At 53.1% G+C, this 22,436-nt stretch overlaps 11 protein-coding genes across 11 annotated transcripts; 4 read left to right on the top strand and 7 right to left on the bottom strand.

The window, feature by feature from the left end:
- Positions 1–160: 160 nt before the first annotated feature.
- Positions 161–2,581, bottom strand: BKA58DRAFT_143856 (uncharacterized protein). The gene is made up of 4 exons (XM_046164646.1): positions 2,476–2,581; positions 2,292–2,384; positions 1,288–2,055; positions 161–1,239 (listed from the first exon to the last, which is right to left on the bottom strand). Exons 1-4 carry the CDS (start codon positions 2,479–2,481, stop codon positions 247–249), a joined length of 1,860 nt encoding a protein of 619 aa, XP_046025931.1. The 5' UTR covers positions 2,482–2,581; the 3' UTR covers positions 161–246.
- Positions 2,582–4,096: 1,515 nt separating this feature from the next.
- Positions 4,097–5,562, bottom strand: BKA58DRAFT_400594 (SAC3/GANP/Nin1/mts3/eIF-3 p25 family-domain-containing protein; the record flags this gene model as incomplete). Its single annotated transcript, XM_046171604.1, has 2 exons — positions 4,097–4,310; positions 4,361–5,562. The coding sequence occupies 2 exons, from the start codon at positions 5,560–5,562 to the stop codon at positions 4,097–4,099; spliced, it is 1,416 nt and encodes a 471-aa protein (XP_046025930.1).
- A 494-nt stretch (positions 5,563–6,056) lies between these two features.
- Positions 6,057–7,938, top strand: BKA58DRAFT_313429 (EAP30/Vps36 family-domain-containing protein; the record flags this gene model as incomplete). The annotated part of the gene is made up of 3 exons (XM_046167429.1): positions 6,057–6,167; positions 6,200–6,343; positions 6,397–7,938. The coding sequence occupies 3 exons, from the start codon at positions 6,057–6,059 to the stop codon at positions 7,936–7,938; spliced, it is 1,797 nt and encodes a 598-aa protein (XP_046025929.1).
- Positions 7,939–8,407: 469 nt separating this feature from the next.
- BKA58DRAFT_438461 (uncharacterized protein) lies at positions 8,408–9,511 on the top strand (the record flags this gene model as incomplete). The annotated part of the gene is made up of 3 exons (XM_046173592.1): positions 8,408–8,430; positions 8,495–8,727; positions 8,778–9,511. 3 exons carry the CDS (start codon positions 8,408–8,410, stop codon positions 9,509–9,511), a joined length of 990 nt encoding a protein of 329 aa, XP_046025928.1.
- A 451-nt stretch (positions 9,512–9,962) lies between these two features.
- On the bottom strand, positions 9,963–10,435 carry BKA58DRAFT_438460 (uncharacterized protein; the record flags this gene model as incomplete). The annotated part of the gene is made up of 3 exons (XM_046173591.1): positions 9,963–10,000; positions 10,048–10,098; positions 10,147–10,435. 3 exons carry the CDS (start codon positions 10,433–10,435, stop codon positions 9,963–9,965), a joined length of 378 nt encoding a protein of 125 aa, XP_046025927.1.
- Positions 10,436–11,928: 1,493 nt separating this feature from the next.
- Positions 11,929–13,231, top strand: BKA58DRAFT_143769 (trypsin-like cysteine/serine peptidase domain-containing protein). The gene has a single exon (XM_046164644.1). The coding sequence runs from the start codon at positions 12,233–12,235 to the stop codon at positions 13,022–13,024; it is 792 nt and encodes a 263-aa protein (XP_046025926.1). The 5' UTR covers positions 11,929–12,232; the 3' UTR covers positions 13,025–13,231.
- Positions 13,232–15,060: 1,829 nt separating this feature from the next.
- Positions 15,061–16,998, bottom strand: BKA58DRAFT_381844 (uncharacterized protein). Its single transcript, XM_046170047.1, has one exon. It carries the CDS (start codon positions 16,879–16,881, stop codon positions 15,421–15,423), a length of 1,461 nt encoding a protein of 486 aa, XP_046025925.1. The 5' UTR covers positions 16,882–16,998; the 3' UTR covers positions 15,061–15,420.
- Positions 16,999–17,070: 72 nt separating this feature from the next.
- On the top strand, positions 17,071–17,887 carry BKA58DRAFT_381843 (ATPase, V1 complex, subunit F). The gene is made up of 4 exons (XM_046170046.1): positions 17,071–17,208; positions 17,264–17,299; positions 17,357–17,494; positions 17,590–17,887. Exons 1-4 carry the CDS (start codon positions 17,149–17,151, stop codon positions 17,728–17,730), a joined length of 375 nt encoding a protein of 124 aa, XP_046025924.1. The 5' UTR covers positions 17,071–17,148; the 3' UTR covers positions 17,731–17,887.
- On the bottom strand, positions 17,888–19,181 carry BKA58DRAFT_381840 (phosphatidylglycerol/phosphatidylinositol transfer protein precursor). The gene is made up of 3 exons (XM_046170045.1): positions 18,832–19,181; positions 18,515–18,731; positions 17,888–18,465 (listed from the first exon to the last, which is right to left on the bottom strand). The coding sequence occupies exons 1-3, from the start codon at positions 19,029–19,031 to the stop codon at positions 18,379–18,381; spliced, it is 504 nt and encodes a 167-aa protein (XP_046025923.1). The 5' UTR covers positions 19,032–19,181; the 3' UTR covers positions 17,888–18,378.
- A 342-nt stretch (positions 19,182–19,523) lies between these two features.
- On the bottom strand, positions 19,524–20,642 carry BKA58DRAFT_410467 (inosine/uridine-preferring nucleoside hydrolase; the record flags this gene model as incomplete). The annotated part of the gene is made up of 4 exons (XM_046172221.1): positions 19,524–19,754; positions 19,806–20,129; positions 20,186–20,540; positions 20,590–20,642. The coding sequence occupies 4 exons, from the start codon at positions 20,640–20,642 to the stop codon at positions 19,524–19,526; spliced, it is 963 nt and encodes a 320-aa protein (XP_046025922.1).
- Positions 20,643–21,035: 393 nt separating this feature from the next.
- BKA58DRAFT_314441 (carbon-nitrogen hydrolase) lies at positions 21,036–22,295 on the bottom strand (the record flags this gene model as incomplete). Its single annotated transcript, XM_046167477.1, has 1 exon — positions 21,036–22,295. The coding sequence occupies one exon, from the start codon at positions 22,293–22,295 to the stop codon at positions 21,036–21,038; it is 1,260 nt and encodes a 419-aa protein (XP_046025921.1).
- Between the last annotated feature and the right edge of the window lie 141 nt (positions 22,296–22,436).

Raw genomic sequence — 22,436 nt, 5'->3', positions numbered from 1 at the left:
AAATCCAGTAAAAATATCCCGCGCCTGCCGTCATGCACTTCATTGCTCCGCCGAACGCCCAACAACGCCAGTTAGACTGCTCTTCGGAAGCCATGAAAACCTTTTGCAACGCCGAAAGTGGGGGAATAGAGAATAGTAGCCTTAAGAGAGCTACGGGGGAGAACAACGGTTGTTGTAAAAGAAGAAGACCAAGGGCAATTAAATAGAAGCGAAGTGAAGTGAGGTGAAGATGGCTGGTTCCGTTGCTTATCTGTACCATGTCTTCTTGACGTGGAGCGTCAATTTGTCGTTTCGTTCGACTGCTGCCCGTAGATTCTCGTCATTCTCAATCGCGCGCAATATGTGGTTTGGGCCGTCCTCGTATTTGACCTCAAGGACCTCATCATCCTCGAGGCGCCGCCCCATCTCCATTTCTCTTCTCTCTTCAAGCTTATCGTAGAGGTCGGCGAACCTGCCCGAAATGGGCATACGTATGACGTGCCAGCTGTCATTTTCGCTGTCATTTTCCTTTTCCAACTTGAACTTGATCTTGAGACCAGAAGACGTGCCTGTGCTGGTGGCGGTGGATGAGGAGGAGTGGGCGTGATTCATGGGTGGGGGGTTCAGATTCGATGAGTATGCCTGCGAGGCCGTAGATTGACCGCGCTGATGAGAGGGGTAATTGGAGCCAGTTGAATAGGGTGTGACGGGTGTTGTGGCCTGCAACTGATCTGCGGACGACTGCCTGCTCGTCCCTTGTGAGGGGTTCGATGACTGATGTGATTGTTGCGAAAGGCGGTACTCTTCCGCAGCGACGATGTCGGGGTCTATCTCGTAGTCGCCCTGTCTTGGCGCGAAGAAGCCCTTGACGAGGTGACCTTGTGTGATGTGCGGTCCTAGCTTGAGGAGGTTCTTTATGTATTCGTCGAGGTTGGCGCGGCGCCCGTTGGAAATGTTGTCGGTTACGTAGGTGACAGGCCCAGGCATAAAGGGCAGTGTTCGCTCGCCGGAGCCACTTGTGCCCGCTTCGACTGGGTACGTTGCTATCAGCTGTATCTGCAGGTCGTAAAAGTCCTGGTACAGTCGCTGCAACTCCCAGTGTCGGCCGTCCTCCATCTGACACTCGATGATGAACCAAAAGATATCGTCGGCGAAGCAGTAGCGTGGCACGCATGCCCTGATGGGTGCAAGCAGGTTGTCGGATGTGCGGTATTGGTTTCTTGGCTGTTGCGCCACGGAGCCGTTGCGTGAGTGGGAGACCTGTACGCTGTCAGCCGAGAAAAGCACACCCGCATGTAGACGACTTACCGAGCCAGCCTTGTTGTGCCCGCCGTTGCTCCTAACGCTCATGCGCTCCATGCCCTGCTGCAGCGACTGTCCAGAATTTGTCTCGAGCTTTCCGAGCGGTATGCTGCCGTTCTTGTAGTCGGCCGCCATCTTCTTCCACTCTTCGACCTTGGGGACGCCCGCGGCTGTGACTGCTGCTTGTGTGTCGGCGACGGCCTGACCAGTCGTCATATCGCGGATTTCGATGAAGGATACGGGGATGAGGCCAGGACCGCCGAGTCGCGTTATTGGCTTTGCGACAAACCATTCGGGGTTCGACTGTGCGATGACGATGATAGCCTCGCCCTCCTTGGCCTCTAGCTCGTCCGGCCTCTCTGCCTTGAAGTCGTAGATGACGATGCCGTAGACCATGGCGCCGCGGCCTCCTCCGCGCGACATACGCATTTGCTGTGTCATGATGTCCTGTGCCGAGGGCTGCGGGCTCGTGATGCGTTCTTGGTAGCCTGAGTCGTGGGGCTGTTGTTGCTGCGGTTGCTGATGGTGTTGCGGCTGCTGGGGTGTGGAAGAGCGCGGCGCGGAGCCACCACTATCGCGCACTGTCTTGCCTACGCCCTCAAAGTAGGAAACGGGCACCAGTCCGCGGGTGCCGTGCAGGGGATTGCAGGCCTCGTACCAGTCGCTGTCGTCTTCGCGCCCGACGACGTGCAGAAAGTCGCCCTGGGAAAAGCCAAGGTAGCCAGAAGTTGGGCTCGGGTCGGCGGGCTTGTAGTCGTAGAGGGCTTTTATGACCTGAAATGAGATGGCTGTTAGCTTCGCGCTCATCTGCCCTATCGGGAAGCGGGTGCCGGGGAGCGCGCATCATGATATAGCGACATGTCGCGGCTTGCTCTGTCGTCGACACAGGCGCAGGCGCCCACACAATGCGCCTGTGTCGACAACACCAAACGCCTGCCCTGCCCTCATGCGCGCACGCCTCGTGGAAGAAGCAGAGTGGGGCCCAAGCACCCCGACGCTGATCTACGTACCTTTTTTGGCGGGACAATGGCTATAGCGTCCTTGGGCGGAATGGAAATGTGGTGCGGGCGGTTGTCCTTCTCACTCTTCATACTCCTGCGGAACTAGAGCAGCACCGTTAGCACGTATGTATGCGGAGCGTGACTCGACGGGCGCAGCGGCGGCCGTGGCGGCAAAAGCAAGCAGGCAACGCACCTTCATCGTGCAGAGTGAACGCAACCTTGCGCGGCAGCAAACGAGGAAGCAGAGGAGAGGTCAGGAGGTGAGCGCTCGACGTGGAACTCGGGGTTCCTGCTACTATGACTATCGACCGGGAATGCGGCGTGTGCGTGCGGGGGCGAGTACGCGGCGGAGGAGGGTGAATTTGAATCGTGCACCGGCCCTCAGAGACAATGGTGAGGCTACTTAGATAGGCGGCCAACGTCGTCGTCGTCAGGTACTGCAAGAGGCGCAGTCACTAGAGGAACAAGAAATGAGCGGGTGCTTTCACGCCGCGAGGGATCCCAGCCCTGCCAGCTGCAACCACTTGGCAATTCGTCTCTCGCGTCACACTCTATGCCTGGCACGCTTCGGAACAAACGAGCTGCGGGTAGCGCAAGGCGGCGAATCCCATCGACCTTTGTTCGTGTGCGCTGACTTGCTCCCGGCCAGGAATGTGGAATCTCTACTAAAATACAATTATGCCCGACCCGGTGGAGCATCCCACACCATCAGCCTGCCAAACGCCTAGCTGCAGGTCCACCACATTTCCCGCCTCTGTCACTGCACGCCGGCGCAGCCCCCAACATCCGCGCTGCATTTATGCCTTCGCGACCAATCACCCACCGTGCTAGCCCACAATACTAATGCCTACGTTGGCCGTGTCATCATTTCCACATGCAAACCCAATCTCTCTGCCCCTCTCCTGTCAGTCATCGATACTCCTCTTCAAATGTTATCCTCATGGTTGATGCTTGACGCGGCCCGACTGAAACATTCCTCTCCCTGCGTGGCTTCGTAGTCTCTCATAAATCTCACCACGCGGTTCACACGCGCTTACGCTCTCAACACAAACTTCATAAACCAATGCATTGGCGACTATACGAACGCCCTGAATACTTCCAGCGGTTGTGACTAGTGCCAACTGCCGCTGAACAATTGCACCCTACCCAATCACGGCCTCGAAACCCTCTTCCGCCATCTCATTGGCTCACTCAGAGCGCCTCGAGCCAATCTTCCAAAAAGGAGCAGACCCAGCCACAGCTCAGACAATCCATACTCCAAACCCCAGCGGTCGTCACCTGATGGCCCACGGTATGGCCACATTGTCGTTCGATCTTCGCACATCCGTGGGGCATGCCGTCGTAATGCCGGTCTTCCCAACCCCACGTGCACTCGGACGCACCCGAGCCGAAAACCTCTGTGACACAGGGACCACCACAACCGAGCCAGTGGGCTCAAATCCTACATAGCCATCTAGACCAAGTCCACTCTACCCCATTTTGTTTTCCAACCCACTTCCTTCATGCACGCCCATGACGTACCGTAAGTTCACCAAGATCCATTTTGGTAGGTGATGAACAACATCTGAGACGTTGGATGTATGAGAAACACACTAGAAGATTCCGCGCATCCAACGCATGAGGCGGGAACCCCATGTTCCGACTACTGACATCGGGAAAGAAGCAATCGATACCGGAAGGTCGCAGTTCGAGACACGCGTGACGTGCCATGTGGCGCAGGGTATCGTGGTGAATTAGTGCAAATGAATAACTCGAAATCGGGATAAAGATACTGCAGGAGAGGAAGAGAAGTTTGTACTGGCTCCGAGGTCGATTCATATTTGGCCCTTGATGTCTACTTTGCTGAATGCGGCGGCACGCAGGCTTTCGAATTGAGATGCGACTTCTCGGATCCTGACACGATATTGACCGTCGCCTTTGTCTTCAATGACGTTTTGTGCACCGTGGGCTTCGAGGAATTCACGGCATATCTCATCGTTGTCGAAACCAAGTTCGTCAGTGAGGAAGCGGAGTGTGACATTTACGTATCTACAGCTTGTTAGCAAACGACCGATATCAAGCTGGATGCGTATACATACCCTCTGGACATATTAGCTAGAGCATTGAGGCGCTCACGCTCGACAAACATGTCCATGAGATAGGCGCCCATGTTCTCTGCTTCGAGGTACAGTCTGAAAAATTTATGATAATTGCCAAGGGCAAGCGAAGACCGAACGTCCAAAGCATGCTTGATCCATGGATGGGATTTGTCTGCGAGGGTTAATTCTGCCAACATGTCGTTCATGTCGGTCTTGTTGCACGTATATACGAAGTAGAGAATGCGGTACGCCTTGAACTCAGCCGGGTTGCCTCCCAAGTTCTGCGCATACAGTGCCTTCAGCTGCGTCTGGCACTGGTTATACTCACCCAAATCCCCCTTTTCTAATGATATCCGGGCGTGGATCTCATACACCTTGACAGTAAAGGCGTTCTTGATGTGCTGAACAGTAAGATCCTGGCGGAGCGACTTGAATTGATTACAGATGTAGTTGTAGTTCTTTTCCGCCTTCCACTTCTCCACAAGCATGGTCAAAGTCTTCTTGAGCACATGGAGCGGTCGGACGGTTTCAGCTTTGGGCGGGGCCGTGAGGCGGAAGTAGCTTTTCTCGAGATTTTCGTTCGTTCCGACGACGGGTCCAGTGGGCATTTCGTCTTCATCCTTACGCGATGAACCCCATGGGGGCGTCGTCTTGGTGCCATTGTTGCCGAGCTGGAAGCGCTGTCGTCGCTTGTCAAGCTCAGCCTGGTCAAACTTACTTGCGGCATCCGGGAGAGCGTTCTTTTTCTGGCGCTTTTCGTTGTGTCCGTCGGCAAAGGTCATACGGGATGCTAGGTTAGTTTTGCGCCACGGTGGAACGTTGGCTTGTGTTTGCTCGACTTGTGCATCCTCAGCTTCGTGGGCATTGCGCTTCTTTGATTGGGTTGGAGATGTGTTAGTGTTTGCGGCTGAGCCGTTCATATATGCAGGGTGTATGCCGTTGGGAACAGCAGTAGCAGGCATTCCAAGAGCCGCCGCCCTTCGCTCCTCCAAGAGAAGCTCTTGGGGAAGAGGGAATGTAGGCCAATGAACAGTGTCGTGCGAGTTGCGCTCAGCAAACCAGCCGATGGTTGTCTTTAGTCGCGCCTGCATGTCTGCTTGCGAGATGCCAGGGATGGCGTTTTGCGGATCGAAAGCACGCCTAACGTATTCGCGGACGGCGGGAGGCCACTCGACCTTCTTCTTTGGGGCTTCCGGAGCCATGACTGGCTGCTGGCGTGTGTGAGCGTGGATTGAGACTCTCGTATGAGTAAGAAGACTAACGGGCGCGGGCGCAGGTTGGAGTGTGGTGCGTGGGTTGACTGCGTTATACGCGGGTGACTGCATTGGCCGGGACCAGGCTACAGTGGCAGAGGGCAACGACATAAGCAGGCAAGCAGATCAGAAGAAGTGAAAACCGGGTTGACTGTTGTGTGAGTAGTTGAAGGTGAGAAAAAGAGATGTGGGAGAGATGGCGCGGAGATGGATCTATTGTTGTGGAGGTGAGAGTGAAGCGACGGCCCGCTCGACTGATTTGCGTCGCAGTGGTCGCGCTTTGCTTGGCGATGACTAGCGTGTGTCTAGCCGCAAGCAAGCTAGCCCTGGCCAATGACGACTGCTGGGCCCGGGCCTGGTGAATGCAGGCGGAATCGGGTCATCGTCGACTCGACCCAATGCGATGGACGTACCTCGCATTTTCCAACTTGCGAATGGTCTGAATGTTCCTGCATCAACTCGACCTCACAACCGCACTGCGCCCGTCGCTCCTGCCGGAGGAGACGCTGCTTTTCGTCCAAGACGCCGTAGGGCTCTATGAGGGGCACGCGCATGTTTCCCAGGGCTCTTACACGCTGCTGACCAGGCACATAGGAAATTCAAAATCCCCCAGTACCAGAATGGCCAGTCATACCTGACCTCGCATCGCGTCTGCTATGTCGATCATAGCGAGCCGCGCAAGAACTCCGTCGCCATCTTCCTCAAGGACGTCGAGAAACCAGAATTCTATGTATGCATCCCTCTATGTGCAGAGTACAGGCACCCGACACTAACGACATGCAGGCCGGCTTCCTCAAGTCGTCGCCCAAGATCACATTATATCCAAAGCCCCTGAAGCAGCTGACGCGTGGCGCGTCCGTTCCCTCGCATCCTCAGGCCACATCTTCGTCAACTCCTCCGCGACACAGTAGCCCGGCACCACCGCCCCCAGCAAGCGCGACCTGGGTGTGCCCGATCTGCTCTTTCTCGAACCCGGTCCCGTCCAACTTCGACCCCGCACTCGCGTCACGTACACCCATACCGCCTTGTCTAGCATGTGGAATTAAGCCACCGACCGTGCATGTAGTCAAGGCAGCAATAGCAGCCATCTCAAACAGACCAGCGCCTGGCCCACCTCCTAAAGATACGAAGAGTAGTGTACCTACTCCCGCAAGCGCTGGAGGAACGTCGTCATGCCCAAGATGTACCTACCAGAATCATCCTTCTCTGCTCAACTGCGAGATATGCGGTGCATCCTTGACAACAGCCATGGATAAGAGGTTGGACATGCTTCAAGAACCTACTAGGCCGCAGTCACCAGGTCCAACATTATCTTCGCCCTTGCAGCCTGAGTCTGTCGAATGCATCAAGATTTCTTTCCGCGCAGGTGGAGGTCCGATATTCTACGAGCGCCTGAAGAATGCATTAGTCCAGCGCAAGTGGCTGCTTCAAAGTGCCCCACCAATTCCTAAGCCACGGCCGTCTTCCGGTACTTTCAGCGACAGCTACACAGCCAACTCTGACGCTTCATCGACGGAGGTCGAGCGACCTCGTGTGGTCGGCATTGCCGGGCTGGAGCGAAGAGGCTTGGAGCAGAGGCAGAATAACGAGGCCATGATTGGAAGCGCTTTCGAAGATCTGGATGCGCTTATGACTTCCGCGAAAGAGATCATAGCACTGGCGGAACAATTTGCATCGCAAGCCAATCTAGGGACTAACGGCACCTCGGAAGCCAATGCTTTGGCATCTCAATCCGCTTCCGCGCTCGGTTTAGTGACAACAAAAGACATGCTCGGTACTGGGTCTGGGTCTGAGTCGCTATACGTATCGGAGCTGTCAAGGAACTTGGCAGAATGGCTCACAGACGACACTCGAGGTATACTCAGGAAAGAGGGCGGTATCATGACCCTGGTAGACCTATGGGCTGTTTTCAACCGCGCAAGAGGTGGTGTTGAGCTCGTAAGCCCGGCCGACTTTGAGAAGGCAGCTCGAATGTGGGATACCCTGAAACTTCCCGTGCGCCTCCGTCAGTTCAAGAGCGGACTGCTTGTCGTACAAGGACGCGATCGCACCGATGAGAAGACTATTGCGAGTCTGCTAGCATGGCTGAAGACGCTACACCAAGCGCCACCAAGCATGGAGGTCACCTGGGACTGGCAAGCATTCGGCAGGGGTGTCACTGCTCAAGAAACAGCAGAGCGATTCGGCTGGAGCGTTGGAGTCGCGACGGAAGAGCTGGAGATGGCTGAAGAAGCTGGCGCACTGTGTCGCGAGCAAGGCATCGATGGTTTCAGATTTTGGGAGAACTGGCTGGTCAACATGACAGAATTCACTGCCGGCGTCTGATAACTCAGAAAGGTGGTTGTTCGTATCTCATAAAAAGGAACATCAGAAGCCCTAGCTGACACTGGTATGACAGTGAATTCAATAAGACGTCGTACCTATCCTCAGTGACTCCTCTTGTATCTTTCTCGTGAGCTGAGAAATCCGAGCCATTCCGCGCTGATGTCCGTGGCTTATTACGAACAATTTCGAGGTATATAGTACGAACATCCGCAAGTGTACTGTACCTCCGGGTTGCATGTGTCAGCATCGTCACACAACCGCTTGAGCAAACAGCTATCCCCACGGACAAGCGAATCAGAATTGCATACACCGATCACAATGCAACCAGGCATCAGCCGCGGGAGTGACCGCGTATCCACCGCCCTCTTTGATGGGGTCCGAGCTCGGCCCATACCACGCCCACGCACCCCGCAACATCGAACCTCACTCTTGCAATATCTCTCCTGCATCCACCAACCTTAAACCAACAATGACACCTCCCATGCCGGCCAAGTAAGTACTGTTGAGTGTTGCGATCGACTATGATCTGTTATAGTAGCTAATATACGTGATGTAGGGCCAGTAGATGGAACGCGAAGACAGTACAGGCGGCCGACAGCAAATGCGCAGGCAAGAGCGCTGGCATGAAGCGAGCCATTTGCAATAGCAGCTTCGAGCCCCCAAACAAACGTCGAAAGGCCCAGGCAGCTGCCATAGAAGACACGATCATTCCCGAAGCAGACAAGGTGTCAAACGCGACATGGGTGGTAGATCCAGATCAGGTGTTCAGGTTCCTCGACCTGCCAGGAGGTCAGTCATTGTTGTGCGCCCGAAACTTAAACTCTACTGACTGGACCTAGAGCTACGCAATCGAATCTACGGAATAGCGATCGAATGGAGCTTCCGCTGCTTCCCTATGACCCATGAAAAGCCAAAGAGATCCAGACGCGGAAAAGCAGTCGAGGAGAAAGCAGCTCCCATCACCCAAGCGAAACCCCTTCCCTACATCGGCTTGACGCAAGTCTGTTCTCTGATCCGTACTGAGTTCCGTCCTTTGTGGCTGTCTACTCATCGCTTCCCACTCTTCGCACTAGAAGGATACTTCAAAGCGTTCTTTCCAGTGTTACGCGGAGGTTCCCGATTGAACGAAGACGTTCGGAAACGGATCAAGAGCTATTCCAAAACGACTGGTACCCTGCGTCTCTGGATCAGAATGGACTGTTTGAAACACATTGATGTCCTCCCACTTCTCAAGTTTAGGCACCGGTTACCCGATTACATAATAATGCCCGAAGCTGCCCAATCCAATGTTGAAAAGCTCACCATTAACTCATTCACGGCTCTCATGAATACCGACAACGCGACCTGGGTCAGTTACATAAAACAACACCGCGTTACGCAGGTTAAGTTGCAAATTAGCCGCTACGAGGTCCGACCCTCCAACTTGCCCATGCGTATTGTTCTCAAAGAGAAGTACGCGCTCGACTGGATGGGATCAGGCTTCGTTCGCCTGCCCCATGTTGTGGAAGAGTACAAGGGATTTCTGGGGCTCGACCCAAGTTGGGGTGTTACTTTTGCCGTAGACTACTCGTGAAGGGCCAGTTGCGCGCGATGAGCAACGGAGATGCCCAAAACCCTGGAATACTTCTGTTACGGCATATGGAGGAAGTATAAGGTACACCTCTCGATCTTTACGTGGTACAGCGGCCATGTCTATTTTTGTTTTGAGACATTGTTTCTCGTATGGCTGTTAACCCTTTCTCTCATAGACCTACTAGTCGGGATTACTCCACTCTACTTTAACAGCCAAAGGTCTACAATTGAGACGGCGAGGCAGGCCTGAAAGAATAAATTCAGATATGATTGATAGTCTAGACGCATAAATCGTGTACTGTGGAAAGATAAAGCTGATCTGCAGGGATGCCGGTCGTGCAGCTGCTCAGCTGGTGACATGTCATGGCGGGTGACGTCATACTGAAACTTCCACTAGAACATGCCATGAATGTTAGACATCAGGTATACTGCCGCATTCAACCACTCCATAACTACGACTGCATCTTCAAGACCACTTTAGAAGGGTTATCTGGTAATGTTAGAAGTCATTTCGATGCCACAGTGGAGGATACTCACCCCCAAGAAGATCCGCAAAGACCCCTCCATCGTCTACCATCAGAGGCGCGTCTGCATGAATTTAGTATGAGCATGATCACATCACCGCAATACACGTACTGGAAAACTTCAATTGGTACGAGTCACCGTCCTGACTTGCAGTAACTTTATGCACTGGCATATCGGTGTCTGCCTTGAACCACCACACTTGCTTTGGAAGGAAGCTACGGTCTTCTACCATGGCTCGTCCAAGAATGCGGCCGTCGCACTGCAGACGGCTGCCCTTGAGTTCAAAGATGGCTGCGTCCGTGCCTGTTTTCGCATGCGTCTTGTCTTCGGCGTTGCCGTCGACCTTGGCGATGGGACTGCCATCGATTTCGATGATGAAAGGGGCGGGGAGGCTATCCATCTCTTTTGACGAGAAAACGTGGAATGATATTAGGATCAGGGAGAATAATCCAAATGCCCACAAGAGGTTGCGACGACCTTTCGAATCAGCTGGCATTCGGTCTGGATGTGATAGGTATTGCAGTGCAGAGTTGAGATGGTGTTAGGAGTATTAGTAGCAGCTGCGCCACGCATGATGTGCAGGCAAGGCAACAGTCGAAGTACCTTGCATATGACGCAGACTTCGGATGAGGCTGGAGGCACTGCGCTAGTATGTCTGCATAGAGTTATCTGGCATTCATGCTCGGCGCATCAAGAGACATGTTGACGAGAGCAATTTACGTATACAGTGGCCTTATCGAAGCAGAGTTATGTTGATTATGGTACCGAGGCTGGCAGCGGACGCGGCCGAGCGCTGAACACAACGTTTCGACCGCCATTGTTTCTCGACCACTTCACATGCGGTGAACCACCGGCAAGCACTGGAGATCTCCATACCAGCTATACTATGTGCAGGTTTCAGCGCCGTTGTGTAGATCGATACTACCTCCGGCAGTCTGCCGGCTCACGCGCGCGTCGCCAAGACATTAAAGCTCCGCCCTACCAATAGCTCCTCCATTGCCGTCACGTCTCCTGCCTTTCCTGGCCCAGAGCCGATGTCAACCAACGAACGCCATAATGCGACATCCTTAATGCTCGCCATCTCCGACGTCGCAATGTGCATGCCGGGGCCAAGTGCGCGAGTGTTTTGCTAGCAGCCCATGCGGACCTATCCGTTGTGGCAGGTCAATCCTCCTGCCTTTTCCCCACTGGCGTACTAGTCACGCCTAACCTAACACCAACACACTATTCGTCCCCCGACAAAATGGCACAAATCACGTACGATGCCGATCATGTAGGGCAATATACACAGCCTGCATCGTGGTTCGCCTACCACGAGATGTTACAGCAACCTGGTCGGCGCTTGTGTCGGTATGCACACCACATGTGGCAAAATCTCTTGCCTCTTCAGGAGACAACGCATGACGACGCTATACGCTGAGATAAGATCGCGTCGATTCGATGGACTCTACGAGAACTAAGACTTTGGCAAAGGAAATACGATGGTACTTCGGCTTTACTATAGCCAGGATATGGAACGGCGTCACAGCCTCCTGCTGTCTAGGGAACAGCGTCGCCGTAACGGCCTCTTGCGACATAGAAACAACCATGTTTGACGGCTATGTTACGGTTGCCTGATGCCATGAGAGGGAACAGTCTTATTTCCGACATGTTTCAAGCACAAGAGATGGCTGAGATCGCAGCCCTAGGCTAGAACGAGATAGGGGCGAAAAAGCAACGATCTGGAGAAGCGGACCTGCAGACTGCAGCTGTGAGGCAAGACTCGCCTTGATCCTGGTATACGGGAGCAACCGCGAGATCAGCTTCGTCCTTCACATTCGTTGTGAGGTAAACAGCCGGAAAGCTTATACTACACACAGATAACGTACCTACATGGACAGGGTCACCTAGCACGCACCGGCGCGCCAAAGGTACGATGGGCGGACTCTCGTTAAGACTTCGCCAAGCCGAAGCGGACCCCCAATTCGGAAGGACAAAGTGCACACCTAGTCGATCACGCTTGGCGACTCCGGACAACACGATGGAGGCACTGCACTGGATTGCGTGTTTGATGATCAGGGGACGATGGTCTGTGTATAAGTACAGAGTCACTTCCCTTTCTTTTCATCATCAGCCAGCTCAGTCAGTCGCTTATCTCTTCACTTCAATCACTTCACAGTCCTACTCCGTGTAGCCTCATTCACTCGAAACAATCATCATGCGTTTCCAATCCATCATCGCCATCGCGCTCCCTGCGCTCGTCCTTGCGGCTCCTACTCCTCAGGACCCCGACTTCGAGTTCCCCGAGGACGCTCCCGCTGACGATATTGTTGGTGGAACTGCCGCTGCCTCTGGTGACTTTCCCTTCATTGTCAGCCTTCAGAAGAACGGACAGCATCTCTGCGGTGGTTCTCTGTTGGACGCCACCACCGTCGTCACTGCTGCTCACTGCTCCGTGAGCTCAGTTATCGGCTCTGTCAGCACCCTCAAGATCCGCGCTGGTAGCCTGCAAAAGGCATCCGGCGGTACTTTGGTTGGCGTCTCCTCCGTCACCGTCCACCCCAACTACCGCAGCTCGGGCCAGGACTGGGATGTCGCCATCTGGAAGCTCTCTACTTCCGTCCCTGCCAGCGGCTCCATCGGCTATGCTCGCCTTCCTGCTGCTGGATCCGACCCCGCTGCTGGATCCAACGCCGTCGTTGCCGGCTGGGGAGCTCTCACTGAGGGTGGCAGCAGCCCTGCTGCTCTCCAGAAGGTCACCGTCCCCATCGTTTCCCGCGCCAGCTGCCGCTCCTCTTACGGAACCTCTGCCATCACCACCAACATGATCTGCGCTGGTTTCCCTCAGGGTGGAAAGGACTCTTGCCAGGGTGACTCTGGCGGCCCCATCGTCGACTCCTCCAAGACTCTCATTGGTCTCGTCTCCTTCGGCAACGGCTGCGCTCAGGAGGGCTTCCCCGGTGTCTACGCTCGCACCTCTGCTCTCCTCTCCTTCATCAACTCCGTTTAAGCGCTGGCTGAACGGATTTGTGCTCGCGACCGAATCGTGATGATGGATTGATATGGCTCTTCAGGGAAGAGTCGGATGATTGTGAATGACGATGATATACCAAGTGGTTAGAGGTTTCATGCCTCTTGCAAAACCATGTTTTGATACACCTTTTTTGTATATATCCATTAGCTACGAAATGCATTCAATAACTTCAAACACTACGCCCAAATTCATTGTAAGATGCCTGTGACATCATTTTTGCATGAGTCGACACCAACGATCAAGATTTCGACAACACCATGTATCTTTTTTTACTGGGACCCGACAATCCAATCTATACGAGACCAACGCATGCGAGGCCGCGTGTACTTTCCCAACACTATCCCATGACGTACCCTCAACGCATTTCTACAAGCATGCGGATCCCCTCAAGTCTTTTAGACAAAACGGTGTGGGAAAAACGAAGAATGTGCCCGTTGAGCGGGATGATGCTTGTAGGGCTGAGAATAACACAAGCTTCGCTGTCGCACGTTGCTTTTTCCTTCTATCTTTAGACATGTTTTGACACGTGTGTCAGACGACGGAGAGAAGGAACAGAGACAGCTGGCGGTGTAGGATAATTCGTTTGCGATCGCGATCGCACAGTCATGATGGTCGTCTGGTCGTCTTTTGATCAGACGGTGGAAGAACAAACCATGAGCTTCCAGTACTATGATTTTGAGCAAATTTTCTGGAAGCTGAATGCAGCGGGTACGCATGCCGCAAGACAAGGAATCACAGATCTGTGAACACGATGGCATCTATGCAGGATGCGGAACGAGGGATATCTTTTAGATGTGGAACACTGGCTGTCATATCATGATCAAACTTTCAATATCTAGCCATCAGGCATCGTGCCGCCATATTTTGGCTTACAGCGCAGGAAAGACATTCCGGGTTGTCGCTAGGTTTTTGATCTAGATCTCCGGCGCATGAGAATATCTCTGCAGCGCTTAAATCAAAGCGTTGACTACCTCTTTAAATAAGATTGACCGTTGAGGCTTTTGACGGAAGAGAACACACTCCATACGATGCACGCGTACTCTATTTTGGAGCACTCAGCAGATATCAGGGCTTGACATCCAGTTTTTGGTGAAAGTGGAATAGGTATCAATGAAGAAAAAGACTTTGAAAGAGCGTACAAAAGTCTTTTATATGTCCCGGTGCCAAGACCAGCTTCCAGCTTAACGGTTAAAACGTTGCAGAAGTGCGTGCCTGCTGCACATAGAAATGCGCGTCAAATGTTTTGAAGTCAATTAACAACACGCTGTAAGAACGCCGTTGTTCTTACTCAATAACAAGATCGTAACGCATGACATCTTTTTCTACATCTCTACTAATGTCTCTGGTTTTTGGAGAACTGGAGATCCGCTCCATAATGGAAGTATTCCTTGTTCTGGAAAAAGCGCCCGTCATGACAGAGTGTTTATCTGTTTTTTGGTCTTCGATGGTAGAGAAACGTTGTGAGGAGAGAAGAGAGCCTCAGTACATGGAGCAGAGGTATGTAGTCTCTCCAAAAAGTCGGGTATTTGTTGAGCGAGGAGTCAATCTGCCAGCAAAGAACATAGGGCGCTTGAACCTTGCTTTTTAGGTGACAGCCTCATATCGCCGATGGTCGTTGTGTTTTGAGCAGTTGTAATCGAACACAGCAGCCGACCAGGGCGCACATATATGGATTCGTCTGTAGTTTTCGAAAAGACAGAGATAAATCATCGACAGAGAGGCCAGGAATTCGGAATATGATCTTTTGGGGTTCATTGATGGAGAAGAAATTTCCAGCCACGGTAGGAGTTTGAATGTGTTGAGCGTCGTCTCGGAGACGAATGTCAGAAGATCATGTCGACAGTGCGAAACATGGGTTGGTTAATCGTATTTTTGGCGGTCCACTCTCATAGGAGCACATGGCCCCAAAATGCTGATCTTTTGAATATAAGGGATGGCCACAACGCGAACGCCATCACGTTTGTGCTTTTCCATTTTGAAGAAACATGAAGGCAGACATGTACGAAGAGGTCCTGGGTTTTGGAAATAAGTAAGAACTGTGGAGTGATGAAGGAAGAATGTATGAGGGATGGGTGGACATTTATATAGATGGACTGGCCAAGCGGAAACGTGACATGCACACATGAGTGAGTGTTTCGAAAACGTTTGCCGATAATCCCATGGTGATCGCTGAGTGTTCAAAAAAAGGTACACATTGAGCTATGTGATTAATGAGATTCTGTAATGGAAGAGCGCCATGATGGTCGCTCATCTTGGGTATTGTAGATAGTAAAATATACATGAACTGAACGAACTCACATCTTACTACTGTACACGCACTTCTTCGTGCGGACCTCGGGTTCTTACATGAACACACACTGAGCCGTACTTCTTCAGTACCTTCCGCTCTCCCTTCGTCCGACACCAAGGCTTCCATACTGGCTACTCCTGCCCAAGCTCGCCGACTGGCCTAGAGTCTTCTCGCTCCTCTCCCTCTCAGCGCCCAGATTGCCAAGACTTATTCTCTTCAGAGGGCTGACATCCCGCTTGCTCGGACTAGCCCTGCGCTCGAAAGCGCCACCAAGGCTATCCCTGCCACGGCTGGCGCTCCTCTCGCCATCTCTTGAGAAGTTTGCACTTGCCGACTTTCGTAAAGGAGACGCGGCATGGGTGTTGATCCCCAGGTATCCGCCGTCGGCGGGCTTGGTGTTGGTTCGGGGGATGGTAGGTGCTTGACGGAAGGGATTGGGCGTTTGCGAGGGTCGTATTGGAGAGGAAAAGTCGGCGTCTGTGGCTGTGGAGGTGGTTGTGTATTGTGATGTGCTACGATCTTGGTGGACCGAGGATCTTCGTCTCGAGGAGCGTGTGACAGATGGTGATTCCATGTTATCAGGGTCGTACTGCGAGGCATAGCTTACATTCGGGTTTGTGCGGAAGGTTTTGCGGTTCACAATAGTGGTTGGTGTATATGTGACGATTGAGCTCGCAAGTCCGTGGCTACTACCCTTGACACCGACGCTCGAGTCTCGGGTTCGGTTTGTCGAGATGGTCTGGATTCCGACATCGCGGCATGGCTTCTGTAGTGAGGGGTGGACGAATTTGCTGTCGTACTCGTGAAGCACCTGGCGACTAATAAGAGAGTTGTCCTTGGCCTGCTGCATAAAGGAGCTCCTAAGCCACCAAAGATGCAGTGAGAGCGCGGCTCCGATGAAGATTGTCGTGGTCACCCTGACGCTCGGTCTGGGATCTAAGGGAGCGACTGGGAGGTTGAAGTAGTAAAGCACCACATGCAACGGGCTGAACAGGCAGAACAGCTCCAGGCATAGCGGGTTTGGGTCCCAAACGGCGACTTCCCAGACGTCCCTGCCCTCGACAGGATGTGCTCTGCTCGCCGCGTTGTTCTGTACCAATCCTCTCACCAACTGCATCGGGCTTGCTGCGGCAGGCGATGAGTCGACTCGGACGCGCTTTGCGCTGGGGGTCTGTGGCGCAACATCCACACTCTGCTCGAAGAGACGGTAATACCTCCTCTTACCCCAGACCATAAACGCGTTGCCAAAGCTGGCTGCGCCCAAGACTAAGACCAGCAAGCCCATGATCCACTTTATCCATCCGGGACCCTGCACCTCGTTGAAGACACCATCGTCGTCCGAAGCCGTGGATGCGCCGCTGTTGGCCTGAGCGAGTACGAAGAGGAGGTTTGCGCCGAAGCCGATGTAGAGCGCATATGCGGATGCGAAGTCCTCCCAGTCAGAGCTGTTGAGTTCTTCAGAGATCCAGATGAGCCAGTCGGACAGGTCGAAGTAGGCTTTGATGCGTTCCGAGAGCGGTGCGCGGCGCACGAGGGGAGGCATGGCGCGATGGTATTACGATTATAAGTGCTAAGGGCGAGACTCGGGTTGTAGAAGAGAGGAGAGAAGAAGTGGGGTAGCAGCAAGGCTCAAGTCATGGTGGTGCGGCGACAATGAAGAAAGCGCGAAGGGTGAAAGAAGCGACAGTACAAACAGTTGGCCTAACGCGGACTAGGCCCTGGTCCCGCCCATGACGACGGCGCGCGGGAGCTCCAGCTTCAGTGCAGCCAAGCTCCGACCTCACGACAGCTGCCTCACTACAATCTCAATATGGCAGCATCCGCGGCACAGTACAAGGACAGGCAGTTCCTCGCCGTAATAGGCGATGAGGTGTGCATCTCGCGGCTTCCCCATTTGCCGGATCAGAGGCGCTAACCAGTCGTAGGACACTTGCACGGGCATGCTGCTTGCAGGCGTAGGCGTAAGCTATCCTCGACTGCGATACGCGACGTAGACAGAAGACTGACGGGTATCGTAGCATGTTACTCAGCCACCGGACAGCCAGAAGAACTTCCTCGTTGTAGACGCAAAGACCGAGACCGCGACCATCGAAGCTGCATTCGACCGCTTCACCAGCGAGCGCAAGGATATCGCGATTCTGCTCATCAACCAGCACGTACGTCTTATGCGCCCCGGACATAATCCTGGGATCTAGAGGAATACTGGAGCTTCTTCGGACTTGTAGACTGAGACATGGCTAACCACCCATAGATCGCCGAGAAGATACGACACCGAGTCGAGACATACACCGCTGCCTTTCCCTCCCTCCTCGAGATTCCATCGAAAGATCACCCTTACGACCCCGAGAAGGACAGTGTGCTGAAGAGGGTGAGGAGGTTATTCGGAGAGTAGACATCGGATGTAGCAGACTGGCGGAACATGGCAGCCCCAGCACACATTACTCGTGGATGGGTACCAAGAATGTGTCGCCAGCAGTCATCTGTGCATACAAGCTATACGTCAATAAATATGATATCCACCACAATGCATACAAGTCGGAGAATGAAGCCATGAAGTATATGCATGTCCATCGTATCTACATTAATCGGTCATTACGTTCTTTATCCACATGCCATGCATCAAACTTGAACTGGCACTGTTGTTGCGAGGTACCTGCAGTAAACAAGTTCATATGTTTGCCGATGAACTGCTTTACTGCCTTTACCTCGTAATACCAATGTGAGTTTGAAATTGGCATGTGAATTATACTGGGAAACATGGTTGAGAAACATTGAAACCAAGGCTTACAATCGACACGTGCTGGTATCGCGAGTCAAAATATAGGGAAATCCGCCAACATGATTTACAGCTCGTTCCTCCGCCTTAAACGCTCCTGTACCAAGCCAGCCAAAGGTCCACTCATCTGAACCCTGGGTTGTCCCATCTTGATCTTGCTGCCACTGCCTACATTACTTTCCTCCGAGTTTCCCCTGCATGGTTAAATATCAGACATCCTCGTTGCTCATCGTATATTGTAGAGTCGTTACGAAGTGAGGCAATTTACCGGTGGAAAGCGATCTTGGCGGTGAGGCAGGTGATCTTGTCGCCCTCTGCGGTGAAGACGTCGGCGAGGACGGTGTATGTGCCCTGGTATATTGTTAGTACCTTTTCGTTTCCATCACAGCTTGAAACGTACCGGAGGAATCTCCCTGGGCAGATCAACGTCCTTGGTCAAGCTCATCTCGCCCTTCTTGAGCGGGCACTCGAGGTCTCCCTTCTTTATCGTTTCACAACCATCCGCGTTTTGGTTGATGAGTGTGATGAGGCCGTACTTGACTTGCAGGTGCATCTTGAAACCCTCACCGACCTCCTCCTTGAAGTCGCCTGTGGCCTTGATGCTAAGCTTCTCGCCACTGTGTTTAAGTTAGCTTCTGAGTTTACGCTCTCGATATTCGCGAAGCTTTCACGTGTGCGATTGCGCAGCTTCTCAATACTTCAACAAGGATCACGTACGGCTTGGGTGGGTTGGGGCTCAGGTCGACCTTCTCAATCTTCAGAAGGTCGTCGGCTGGGTCGCCGCAGAAGTACAGGGGGTTGTCGCCTGGGACCTTGTACTCCTCCTTGATGGTGACCTGGTCGCCACCCATCCATGAGGGCGATGCGGTAACGGAGACCGCGCTCAGCGCGGCGAGGAAGATGGTGGTGAGCTGCATGGCGGCGGTGAAGACAGCTGCGGTACGAGAGACGGGCTGTAGTGATGTTGTTGTCGCGCGATAAACACGATGGACACAACTTCGGTGTGAATTCGAAGTTGGGGAAGGATGGTTGGGGTTGCTGTGGAGAGTGGAGAGCTCTGGTAGTGGTCGAGGCTGGCGTCTAGATAGCGGCCGCGGTTGGATCTTGATGAGGCTGGGGCGAAGCATGGACCCTGCAGCCAACGTCATCGCTGTTGGTCACGCAGCACGCGTGGATCTTCCGCTAGCACCATCTGGGCTTGACATGTACACATCTACTGCTCGTTATCCTGTCGTACATTTCGTTTTCTGGAGGTGCAGCCATGGAACCCAACAGCCAGACTTCTTAGCAACTTTCAACGGATCAACGGGCCACTGGCGTCGCGTGCTAGTTACATAGGATATGGGTACATTTGATCGTTGTTGTATGTATCTGAGATTGATTCGAGTCTATGATAGCTTTTCGACAATCTAGGCGGTGCCTGTGTGCTTAGAGTATTTTCGCGCAGCGTCCAAAAACAGACAGTCCAGCTCGGCCGCAGCGGTTTCATTGCTGACTTTCAGTTTCAGAGTTCGCCGTCCCTTCGAGACGCCGTCATATATCCATTCATTTGAACCATCTTCGGCGTTGATCTTATTGTAGCCACAGTCTTCTGCAACGTCGAACATGTCCCCTAGGCCATTCGCAGCATACAGAACAGTCTAAACGCGGTCAAATTGTACCTCATGAGCGATCCACATATAGACACTTACAAGTGGATCCCAACTAGGTAGCGGCTTCCCGAAACCATAGTAGATGTAAGCCATTCGGATTGGGTCATCTTCCAGATCACTCCTTATGAGCGGCCCGCCTACCAGTACATCTTTGCCGACAGTAGTGCCTACAAACGTTATTGGGCCGTCCCATGTGTCTAATACATGAGCGGCAAGGGCAGGCTTGGAGCCCCAGAAGTTCCAACTACGACCTTTCGGATACTTGCCACCCATGACGACGAGCTCTGCTACTTTAGTCCTGGCAAGCTCGCGACCGTCGAGCTGAGAGTACTCATCGGGTTTGGAGTTGAGAAGTCCAGACAACTGTAGGATTTAGCAACCGGCTGTCAATTGGCAAAAGCCACGTTCTAAAGACGGACATTGTCGAGGAAGCCGATGGAAGCAATCGTGACGCTTCCGTCTTCTGATTCAGAGAGTAGCTTTCTGTACAAGACAACTGGATCCCATGCTTTGTCTGCCTTTCCCCATGGTAGAGTGCCTCCGGACCAGTGGTAGGCCACTTTACTCGTGTACTCGCCGCGCTTGTGATCCCAGGCGTCAAAGAACCTTACGTCGTTCATTGGACGACGAATACCAATAGGTGTGTTCGGGTGTCCATAATGTGCCACAATAGCAGACGCTGCGAGGGCAGAGTATGAACAGGGATGGTTGACGTTGACACCAAGAAGGTTGACATTGGGGAGAGTTGCGCCTAGCAGCAATGCGCCCGCATCACTAGTACACTAGTAAGCTTCTTATAATATGAGGACGAGGCTATGCGTACTCGACATCGCTATGCAAGTCAGTGTCAATGATGAGGTTCTTGCGCGTCGTCATTTCATGGACTCTAGGACGAAAAGCGTAGCAATGTTTCGCGGATGTAAGTTGGGGGGTCTGTGATATGCTGTGAATATCTTGGGTGTCTCTCCTAGGGGAACGGATGGTTGGGAACGTTTGGCCGTCAAGTAAGCATGAGGGGTAGCTGGCAGCCTCAGGCCCACCTAATCTGCCAATCATGACCTAGTCCAAAAGAGGTAGTCAGATAATCATGGGCGCCTACGTGCTTGGGTCGAGTCAAGTCTTGGAAGAACAGTTCAGCTAAATATAATTCTGAAAAGCCGACTGTTTCATGGACGTTGCGTAGGTCACCTTCAGCTCTCACCCGAGTAGTGGCGGAAAGATGCATTAAGGTCTTCAGCCTCATAGACCTGTTGTTGAAGTTGAGATAGTTTACATCGGCGGAGGATTCAGATCAAGGCCCTCAACACTGAGCTTGAAGCTGTCCATTCGCGAATAGCTTCCGCCAGAGTCGAAGTCGAGTCTGCCACGCTCACAATCGTCAAAATCGACGTCTGCGACTAACAGCTCATCCTCTTTCTCCCATACTGGTCCAGCAAGCACCTCGCCCAAAGGTGATACTATCATAGAGCCGCCGCGAGAAACAAACTCCTCGCCGTCCGTAGACGATGACTGGGGTTGCGAGAAAGGTTGCTGCTTGGGGCTGAGCGCATCTTCCATAGTCGATGAAGAGTCAATCGCCGATGAATCGCCCTCAGTGGCCTGTCCTTCCGGTATTGGTATGCAGATTTCATGACCGTCTGGCGTTTTCGTGATGGTGCTTCGCCGTCTGCCAGCGAGTCCATTGCTCTGTTGCGAGATACTCCTGCCGACGCCACTTCTGCTTTCACCGCTCTCAACGCTCTGTGATTGTGTTCTGCCGGTGATCCATTCGGGGAGGTGTTTCTTCTTGACGCATTGATTTGCGCTAACCACGAAGCATCGGCCTTCGCAGCCTACCGTCCGCATCAGCGACGCCCAAGCATCACGCGCATCTGCTGTCGGCGCAAACCACAGGTTGACGTTCTGGCTGTACAAGCTCTGCCTCAGCAATGGCATATAGTTCTCCCAGCAAATCGCCGACCCCATACACAGCTTCACACCCCTGATTTCCGTTGTTACCGCCCTCAGTGTACTCGCACTTCCCATGCCCCAAATCAGCCTTTCACTGCCCGTCGGCATGACTTTCCTTCTCTTCCCCAAGACCCCCATCTTTGGATCGACGAACACAACTCCGCAGTATAGTGTGCCACCAGACTTCTCCACAAGCCCCGTAACAACAAAGACACCCGTCTCTCTTGCTATTCTCTCCAGCTCCTCTCGTGTCCCATCACCCCTATATTCCTTCCCTCTTGGCAACTCAAGCTTCCGGTCTAGCCAATCTTGCCCAGCGCCGCTCGGTGTGTCGCCCATATCGACAGCATCGTGGAAATAGTGCAGGAACTGCTCGCGACCTTCGGGTGCGCGGCCGCCAACCGCAGCGCCAAAAGCGCAAGTACGAGGATATCCACCCAGGTATGCTTCGGGAAATAGGAGGACATCGATGCCTTGGGATGCGGCGCGCTTCGTTGTCGCTTCGAGAGCGGCGAGAGTCTCGGCGGTTGTTGACAGCGTGCGTGATTGCGCGGATGCGATTTTGAGTGTTTGGGGCATTGTGAGTAGATAAAGGGAGAAGCAACGAGCGGGGATCAACGACGGAATGAACTTCAAGGGAGATAAAAGAAGAAAGAGATGGCGCATGAGCTTCTGAAGCTTGCCGTGATGGCAGCTAACCTTGGAAGCTTCCCGAGCTAC

This window comes from Alternaria rosae (genome assembly GCF_020736505.1).
Source record: "Alternaria rosae strain MPI-PUGE-AT-0040 chromosome Unknown BKA58scaffold_4, whole genome shotgun sequence".
Classification (NCBI taxonomy): Eukaryota; Fungi; Ascomycota; class Dothideomycetes; order Pleosporales; family Pleosporaceae; genus Alternaria; species Alternaria rosae.
Note: the sequence above shows the minus strand (reverse complement) of the source record. Positions and strands in the feature narration are given on the sequence as shown.